This window comes from Sinocyclocheilus rhinocerous, unplaced genomic scaffold (genome assembly GCF_001515625.1).
Source record: "Sinocyclocheilus rhinocerous isolate Xijiao unplaced genomic scaffold, SAMN03320098_v1.1 scaffold2245, whole genome shotgun sequence".
Classification (NCBI taxonomy): Eukaryota; Metazoa; Chordata; class Actinopteri; order Cypriniformes; family Cyprinidae; genus Sinocyclocheilus; species Sinocyclocheilus rhinocerous.
The window spans coordinates 414,316-424,121 of NW_015637544.1; the positions used below are offsets into that span (position 1 = coordinate 414,316).

The 9,806-nt window shown below is 38.0% G+C and overlaps 2 protein-coding genes across 2 annotated transcripts in view; one reads left to right on the forward strand and one right to left on the reverse strand.

The window, feature by feature from the left end:
• The window catches only part of vwa8 (von Willebrand factor A domain containing 8), a 100,039-nt gene extending 95,843 nt beyond the window's left edge, over positions 1-4,196 (reverse strand). Inside the window, exons 1-4 of the mRNA XM_016564076.1 lie at positions 3,919-4,196; positions 3,515-3,592; positions 2,908-3,038; positions 2,326-2,436 (exon numbers count right to left, since the gene is read on the reverse strand). Coding sequence (XP_016419562.1) covers positions 2,326-2,436; positions 2,908-3,038; positions 3,515-3,592; positions 3,919-4,057 — 459 coding nt within the window. The 5' untranslated portion in view covers positions 4,058-4,196. The remainder of the gene's footprint in view (positions 1-2,325; positions 2,437-2,907; positions 3,039-3,514; positions 3,593-3,918) is intronic.
• Positions 4,197-6,485: 2,289 nt separating this feature from the next.
• Positions 6,486-9,806, forward strand: part of LOC107749031 (diacylglycerol kinase eta) — an 80,452-nt gene continuing 77,131 nt past the window's right edge. The window contains exon 1 of the mRNA XM_016564077.1: positions 6,486-7,192. Coding sequence (XP_016419563.1) covers positions 6,917-7,192 — 276 coding nt within the window. The 5' untranslated portion in view covers positions 6,486-6,916. The remainder of the gene's footprint in view (positions 7,193-9,806) is intronic.

Sequence of the window (9,806 nt, forward strand, 5' to 3'; positions counted from 1 at the left end):
TGTTTACGTTTGTGTGTTGCTCGGCAACCACTTTGTTGCAACCACAACTGTTTCTGAGGAACTACATTGTTTGGTGGAAGAATACTGTTTTTATTAATATCATTACACTTTATTTGCTCGGTTTTATTTTGTGAAACCTTACTTACGTATATGGAATAACCATTTTATAAAAGCAATAAGCCCCGTGAAGCCGTAGTTTACAGTGAATTTATAACTCCGCTTCGTGCCTAACAACACCCCTTAGCTGTTATAAATTCACTGTAAACCACGGCTTCTTGGAGCTTATTGCTTTAATAAACAGCTTGAATATTCGATTTCTACAATTGGGTGGGAATTAAACGCCCCTTTCTGCTGATTGGTCAGCCGAAGATCAAACCGTGCCGTCATCAGTTCTTCCACAGTATCACGCAGCAGAATAATAGTCCTCCGCTGCTGCAGTTGTATGGATTCTTAACGCGTTAATTGCAACTACATTTCATCTTTTTTGATCAAACAAACTGACTAATGAATAGCTCAACACAACTCATACTGGGGCAGAGTCTAGACAGGGCTTTCTTCTGTGTAGATATAAATTCTATTCTTTGCATCAGCTGGGCATGGCAGGGTATGATATGACAGCTGTCATAGCCTACCCTGCTCACCCAGTAAGTCTGTTTGTTTGTTTAATTAATTCGATTTCTACATGTGGGCGGGAATTAAACGCCCCTTTCTGCTGATTGGTCAGCTGAAGATCAAACCGTGCCGTCATCAGTTCTTCTGCAGTATCACGCAGCAGAATAATAGTCCTCCGCTGCTGCAGTTGTATGGATTCTTAACGCATTTATTGCAACTACATTTAATCTTTTTTCATCAAACAAACAGGCTAATGAATAGCTCGACACAACTCATACCGGGGCAGAGTCTAGACAGGGCTTTCTTCTGTGTAGATATAAATTCTATTCTTTGCATCAGCTGGGCATGGCAGGGTATGATATGACAGCTGTCATAGCCTACCCTGCTCACCCAGTAAGTATGTTTGTTTAATTAATTAATTTGTTTAAAATTAAATATTTTAAACACTAAGACATAAGGAAAGAATAATAAATTGGCTTGGGTATATATAGGCCTATAACGTTCACGCAAGAACTGTCATTTTGACTGACAACCGGAGAACAACAGACATTAAATAGCCTACTCTTAGAGTTTTATAATGTAGTCTTGTGTTTTATTAAAATTGATTATAATTGATATCTCAAAAGGATATGTGCTCGCCTCGCACACAGGACTGCACTGCAAGATTTTCATAAAATGTAATAACTTGCCATTTCGGTTTGTTTCTCACCACAGTATACCTTCAGAATGCTTGGAATATTTGCCACGAGATGCATATAAACTCAATAAGCAGACAGGCGCGACTACAGTCAAGCGCAGACCAGTATTGAAGTGCACAGGAAATAAGCAGCAGTCATAATTAAAGCAGTTTAAATATGCAGTTTAAATTAATATTTAGTACTGATTGATGTTCACTTAGATTTTTTTCCCCATCGAGGGGAAATAACTTAATGCTCCGTCATTAAATAGTCGTATGGTAAAATGTATATTTTTATTCTCAATGTCATGCCTTGAGAAATAATGAGAACAACAGAATGCGCTGCTTTAGCGCGTCTCGGTCTCCATGAGCATCTTTCCGGCGCATGCCACAAACATGAACCACAGGGAATACTTGTCTTTTAAAAGGCTTCATTTAGATTATTTGACGTTAAATGCATCATATAAGTCACTTTGGAATAAATCACAGTATGTATCATGATAAAAAAGCCACTTTACAGTCTGTAAAATACGGTAGGCTATAGAAAATTAATTTGCGGACCCCCCATCACTTTAAGAACCACTGGTCTACACAGAAGAAAGCCCTGTCTAGGCTCTGCCCCGGTACGAGTTGTGTCGAGCTATTCATTAGTCAGTTTGTTTGATCAAAAAAGATGAAATGTAGTTGCAATTAACGCATTAAGAATCCGTACAACTGCAGCAGCGGAGGACTATTATTCTGCTGCGTGATACTGCAGAAGAACTGATGACGGCACGGTTTGATCTTCGGCTGACCAATCAGCAAAAAAGGGGCGTTTAATTCCCACCCAATTGTAGAAATTGAATATACAAGCTGTTTATTAATTTTTCTATCCCTGAACGAAAAACGGAAATTTAAGCTGAATTCTAATTGTTCGTTTTTTGGAGCGGTTTTCTCATTTTTCTACTTTTAATGTTAAATCAAAAAACGAATGATACATGGATTATTTATGTATTTATTTTTTGTAGAAGAGTGAAAGGTGAAAGAGCTCTACTTGCCTGGTCGATGTAAAAGGCAGTTCCAGACCGGATCTCTCTGCGCTGTTTGAGATCAGTCTCAGTAGTATCTCTGGACAGGGCAACATATTCCACTTCTCGCTTTGTTAATTCCTAGCAAACAAGAAAAAAAATGTAAAAAGAGGAAAGACGATAAAGGATGTAGTTGCGTGTTTCACTTTGCAGAAATTGAGCAAGTATTGGGGGGTGTGGTTGGGGGTGGTAATACTTGAAATTACCAGGTACTGCATGGCAATTGAACGGCGCAGAGGACCAGGAGGACCAATGAGAAACACGTCCTGTCCAAGAAGGTCCTTCTGCATTATCCAGCGAAGGTGTTGGGTGACCATTTGTGGCAAAGCCTCCATCACTGTAAAAAAATAAAAAATTTTTTTTTTTTTTTTTACTCTCTTGCTCTCCATATATAGGCAACATATTCCACTTCTCGCTTTGTTAATTCCTAGCAAACAAGAAAAAAAATGTAAAAAGAGGAAAGACGATAAAGGATGTAGTTGCGTGTTTCACTTTGCAGAAATTGAGCAAGTATTGGGGGGTGTGGTTGGGGGTGGTAATACTTGAAATTACCAGGTACTGCATGGCAATTGAACGGCGCAGAGGACCAGGAGGACCAATGAGAAACACGTCCTGTCCAAGAAGGTCCTTCTGCATTATCCAGCGAAGGTGTTGGGTGACCATTTGTGGCAAAGCCTCCATCACTGTAAAAAAATAAAAAATTTTTTTTTTTTTTTTACTCTCTTGCTCTCCATATATACAGTATATGTATGTATATATACATATATTTAAAAACAAAATTACAATAAAATTAAATTATGAACAATTATTTTATTTAAATGGCAGATTACTAAAAAGTAATTTGCAACTAGTTAGCTTAATACTTATAATCACCTACATTTTTAATATTTATGATATTTAACTCATGTTAATTGATTGTTTTGTGTATTTATTTTAAAAGTTAAAAATGTAATAAAATCTTAATAGAATTTCAAATTTCATCCTGCATCCGACATTTTTGTTTGATTGTTTTGTTTAGCAATAATAAAACCAATGTCACATTTATGAGGCATTTTTGCAATGACTTTTTTTTGGTGACTTTTAATGGATGTACAGTATGAAGTTGAAGTTCACACAGGTGTCCTAGCAGAGTAACCACATCATACAAACTGGCACATACTATGATTTACTGGCACAAGTTCTGGATTTCTGGGAGATTTGAGCACATATGAGATCTCGCCTATCTTCACAGTGTCACCTGTGAAGACAAAAAATGGTTCAATTAAATAGCAAAACAAAGCAAATGTAACATAAACAAACAAACATATATCATATTTGGAGTATCCACTTACAAACAATCCTTGTCAACAGAGCAGGCATTTATTTTAAAACCTCAATATTTATAGAAACGTTAAAGACGCATGTAAACACATCTGAAAACAGAATACAAAATAAAACGAACTTGGTGGGCTATTTTTGACCTGTGAGTGACTAATGTAATACTTTGAGGGACGGGTTAACCTCTAAACCGGCTTAATAACAATCTATAAAGCCAAGAAGATGATAAACAGTCTTTATTAGTACCTGACGAGGTGTTGAGGAGTTTGACCTCATGTGCGCTGCACTTCCAACCTTCTTTTGACAAAACGGGCCCCAGTATATGGCGAATCCTTCTCGCAGCAATAGCTGCAGCTGTGCCTTTGAATAACATACGCGAATGCATCCTGAACCTTTGAAAAGTGCTGTTAAATTACAAATATACCGGCTACACTATAATATGTCCACTGTTATTTCATCATGCTCGCGACATAAGTGTTTACGCCAGCAGTGGGCAGCTCTAGACGGAAGCATTTAGGTGACGGACAGAAACCGTCCAGTTAACACGTCTTCCGTGTGGAACGGGCTGCTGCTTTATGAGTTCCGATTTTTAAACATTCGAACGGCTCGTCGGCTCCACGGGAAACAAACTTACAAAATCTTTCCCGAAGCGTTGATTTCCAGGAATAACTCAAAGAATAACTTCTGTTGAGGTTAGGGGGATTCCCGTGATGTAGTTTGGTTGTAAGTGAATTGACTGAACTTAACCATAAACAAGCACGCAGACAGTTTGGAACAAAATAAAATAAAATAAAATAAAATAAAATAAAAACTGCATCTTAGGCCGAATAATGAGACGTATTGTCTCGTTGTACTATCACTTTAATGATTTTATCCCAATGTTCATATATGAAGTCAGTGACTCGAAACTCTTTATGAGCTAATGCATAATGTTATAAATAAATACGAATTCATGCAATCTTTGATCACATAATATAAAACTATTTGTATGTTGCTTTTAATGTGACGGCGTGCAAATTAACATGTCTTTCTAAACAATCATAAAAGCGTGTGTTTCTAGTGCTGGTTATTATTGTTATTACGGAGTCTTTAAAATATGGGATAATGTGTAAAAAGCAGGTTCCCTGACGTCACGGATAGCGCTTCAAATCCTTGTAGGGATTTGACATTTATCACGTGCAGAGAAGGAGGCTCAGTCTCTGGGAGAGAGACCCTGATAGAGCAGGGAGGAGTGGAGAAAGGGTGTAATAGACTCAAACCATATGCCCGATTACACGAGTGAAAGTAGCGCTTGATTTGTGCTGAAGCGTGCGCGGAGAGATCTTGAGCACAGGGACTAGGAGAATATGGAAGATGATTGCCAATACACTCGCAGCCCTGCCTGGGAAGAGCTGGTCAGTACTGCTGCACGCTTTCTACTCCGATACGCACCATCAGAGAGATCCTTTATAACCGCACATGCATGCTGATTATGGGATTTTAACATGGTGTTAGTAAGCACTCGGTCGTTTCTCTGATCCGCGAAGAAGAATCCAGTTCTTCCTTCAGTTGAGCTGCTCGATCCTTAGGCGAGTTTGCATTCCTCTACAAACTGATGCACTTTTGGACGAGATAGATTTAGACATATAGCCTAAGTAGAATCCAACTGACCGATTTTTATTGTTATTTTTTAGCAGTCCAGGCTTTTGGGAGTACAGTGATTTGTTTTAAATAGCTGCACGATTGACCAGTTGGAAACATAATTAAGCCACAGTTATTCTTGGTGGCATTCGCTGTTAGCTTTTCTTAGCTATTTTAAGTTACAACTGAATGAGAGGAAATGTGCGGACCGCAATGACCCATTTTCATATAGAGGGTGAAATGGAAGTAAATTAAATTTGGAAATGTGTTTGGTGCTGTTTAGATCCGCATTTCGACCTGGAGTAGTTTTAAATAAAAACAGGCAGGCTCTGTCGCGACATGTTTATAAAATACACCTGTGAATGTAAAGAATATTTGGACAGATGATCTATAAAATCAATAGGGTTTGTGTTTAGGTCAACTGTTTGAATTCACAAACCATCAATTACGCAGATTATTACAAATCTGTTATCTACTTAATTGGGCTGTTACATGGCTTTTATGTGTGCTAATGTGAATAAATGTATAATATACATGACAGTAAGAAAGAGCATTTGAAGTGAAACTACTATTAGCTTGAAACTGAATCTCTGAAGAGGATTGTCTCACGCAAGCAACGTAACCAAAAAATGTTTTGGCTCCAGTTGAACCTCAACAGTCTGGTTTTATACAAAACTTTCTTGTTGATATACTAGCGACATGTAAATGTGTAATAAAGAGAGAAATACTGACAGTAATTATGTTTTGTGATGTGGGTGTACTGTCAATACACATCCTGTTGCTATGGTTACCGTCTCACGCGAACGGGATTTCTGTTGTCGGTGTAGGCCTAATCTAACTTTTATACCCAAGAAATAAGAAAAGTAAAAAAAAAAAAAACCTATACCCTAGCGACATACTAATTGTTTATGTGACCCTGGACCATAAAACCAGTCATAAGTTTTTAATTTTAAGTTTAAATTTTAATTGAGATTAAGATATAATCATCCGAAAGCTGAATAAATACGCTTTCCATTGATGTACGGTTTGTTAGGACAGGACAATATATGGATTAGATACAATTATTTGAAAATCTGGAATCTGTAAGAAAAATCGATCATTTTGACCCATACAATGTGTTGACTATTGCTACAAAGATACCCGTTCTACTTATGACTGGTTTTGTGGTCCAGGGACACATATTTTTGTAAAAGGGGTACCCAACCCCCCTCAATCTAGCAGTTTTATTGTCATTGTGGTAGATCTGTCCCCCTGACAGCACTTTTTTTCGGGACGCGCCAACAATGTCCAAAATGCAGTCTATATCTGGCAGCTCTCGCTAGGCTCCGAGGCTGAGCCCGGCTGTGGTTTGTAGTCGGCTATAATGTTACAGGAGAAACATCTGTTGCTGTATCCTCGCCATAGTTTGTGAGGTTCCCGTCCGCCGCTAGGGTTTGCTACAGTGATTTCCTCAGCCCTCCTGCCCTCCTGCAGCCAGAGAAGCGCTCAGGAGAACCATCCAGCAGCCGTGTTCAGACACGAACATGCACACTAGCCGGCTAGGAAAGTTTCACAGCAGCTCATTGACAATAGCGCACTGAGCGAATGTCTGGAGACGCGCGGTTGCGCAGGAAAACGCAAAAGCATGACGGCCAAGAGAACCGCTTTCCAGCCGCTGTCCAACTCCCGCATCCCGGCGGAGAGGAAGGGAGCGGCTGAGCGCCTTCATAACCCCGAGCGCTGTGCCTCTTCCCCGCAGGAGCCGGAGAAACCAGCGGCGTCCGCCTCAGGGCTCCCCGTCTTGGGGGCTGTCGGGGTCTCCGGGCCGGTGGTGGACGAGTCATCCGACAGCGAGGGAGAGCAGGAAGGGCCGCAGAAACTCATCAGGAAAGTGTCAACCTCCGGGCAAATACGAAGCAAGGTAAGACACGTTGTTTCGTATCTGAAGCCTGTGTGCGTGTGTTTTGCTGTTCGTGTCCAGGGCGGTAAGCAGCGGATGGTGCTACTGTAGCAGCCCTGCACACATGGGAGACATCCATGCGGCTTCAAACATCTGGAATGATTGCAGATTGAATAACTGATAATTCATCTCTCATAGTGAGCATGCAGTAAATGCAGCTCAGTCAGCAGTGCTCTACTTTACAGAGCCTTCAACCTGTTGATATTCAGTCACGACCACTTGTTGAAAGAGCTCCTTCTCAAGAATATGGACAGGCTTTTCTTTTCTTTTCTTTTCATTTATTTTCTTTTCTTTTCTTTTCTTTAAACTTAGTCATTTTGTTTTCATAATGCACCATTAGTCTTTTGGTTTCGTTAGTCACTCATTTTAATGGCATCAAATTATATGAATAATTATTATGAAATATTAAAGAATATAATAAGCCTATAATCAAATTATATTAATATAAGTATATTAAAATATAGTCATTTAAAATTCAAACACTCTTCTCTGGATTTTGCATGAGATTTTCTTGGTTACATTTACATTGCACTCTTAAAAATAAAGGTGCTTCACGATGCCATAGAATAACCTTTTTTTTTTGTCTAAATGGTTCCATAAAGAACCTTTAACATCTCAAGAACCTTTCTGTTTCACAAAAGGTTCTTTGTGGCGAAAGAAGGTTCTTCAGATTAATGAATGGTAATTGAAGCCTCTTGATTCTGCTCTCCTGCTTGGCAAGACGACACCTCAGCCGTCTTGCCCCACTTTAGCCGTGACACAATAAAAAGTTCCTCTTTTCTGACCAGAACAAATCCACTTAATTATTGAGTGCTGCTCTCCACCCTCCTACATTATTTAAGAGGCTATATTTAGAGACTGGCTGTTCTGAATGTGGAAGGGGCTGGTCTTTTGTAATGCTAATGAGCTGTCAGTTTAAACCACACCACAAGTGTAAATAAAGCCTCCTTCAACAAGAATCATTCAGAAACATCACTTCTGCTCTCATCAGTCAATGTACAGTAGAGTTATTGATGAATGCAACTACACATGTCCATTGTCTAGGAATTTTTAAAATAAAAGTAGTATAGGAATTGTGACATGCATTGACTTGTTTGAGATCTTTGCTGAACAAGTTTTTTTTAAATTTTTTTTTTACGAGAGTTAGGTGTGTTAAAAGGGATCTAAAGGTTTGCAAAAAATGTATTAAATTGATCAAAACAGTAAAGACATTTACATTGTTACAATTTCAATTAAAAATGCAGTTTTATTCATCAAAGAATCTTGAAAAAATATTGTAGATTCCACAAAAAAAATATTAAGCAGCACAACTGTTTTTAATTTTGAAAGACTGGAGTAATGGCTGCTGAAAATTCAGCTTTGGAGTCACAGGAATGAATTACTTTTTAAAAATATATTACAATAAAAAAAAAATAGATTTTAATAAAATTTACCATATTGATTTTTTTTTATCAAACAAATGTAGCCTTGGTGAGCTTAAGGGACTTCTTTCAACTTACTTTCAAAAATTATTATGTTATTACATATTATATTATATTTTATTATATAATGTAGTAGTGGTCAAAACTTTGGTCAAATTATAATTTTCAATGTTTTTGAAAGAAGTCTCCATTTATTTGATTAAAATACAGTGGAATATTGTGAATATATATAAAAAATTAAAAGTAACTGTTTTATATTAAAATATATTCTGTATATATATATATATATATATATATATTCATCTTTTCTTTTTCTTTTTTTCGTTTGTTTCATTGCCTATTACAAAACACATATCAGTCAAACACTAGAAATAACCTGTTTTAGCACTGAGGAAGTGCATTTGTTTTCCGAGAGTTATTCTCCAGTGCATGTGTGTTTATATTAGACTGCTCATGCCGTGGTAACTCTGTGGAGAACAGCTAATGTTCAGGCCATCTGTGTTCTCATACGTCTCGGTGCGCTACAGGAGCTGAGGGTGAGAGTGAGCACTAGTTAGCTGGGGATGGTAGGTGCTGTGTTGTCGTGTTGGTCAGTGGGCTGTGATGTGTGCGGATCAGGCGTAATGGAGCGTGTCTCAGTGCTGTCCAAAATCATTGTTTGCTTAACATGGGCTCTTCACAGACTGTCCCGTGCGTCCTGCTTGTACTCCATATGCTGTGGATCTTCTACCGTTGGACTGAGATTTTTCCGGCCCATAGTAAATACCTACTTTATCTTCATTAAGCTAACTGAGGGAGCAGGGAGTGCTATGTGTGGCAGCTTTGTCTTTGAGTAACACGTCAGGGCATGATATCAAGATAAACATGTGGTTTCTTTCAAAAGTGAAAACAAAAGGAAGAAAAAAAATCTGTGCTGTTCTGTGTCTTGCTCATTTGTGGGCTTAGTTTCCGTAGCAACATCACTCCTCCTATTTCTCCAGCAAGTTTTTTATGGAACAGTCTGCAAATTCAGTTTTACAAATTCACAGTATTCCTGATTTTAGAAATTGTACAACATGAAAAATAATATCAAGATCCTATATAATATAATATAATATAATCCTAAAATTAATTTATATTTAGCAATGATAATTGTTAATTATATATATATATAT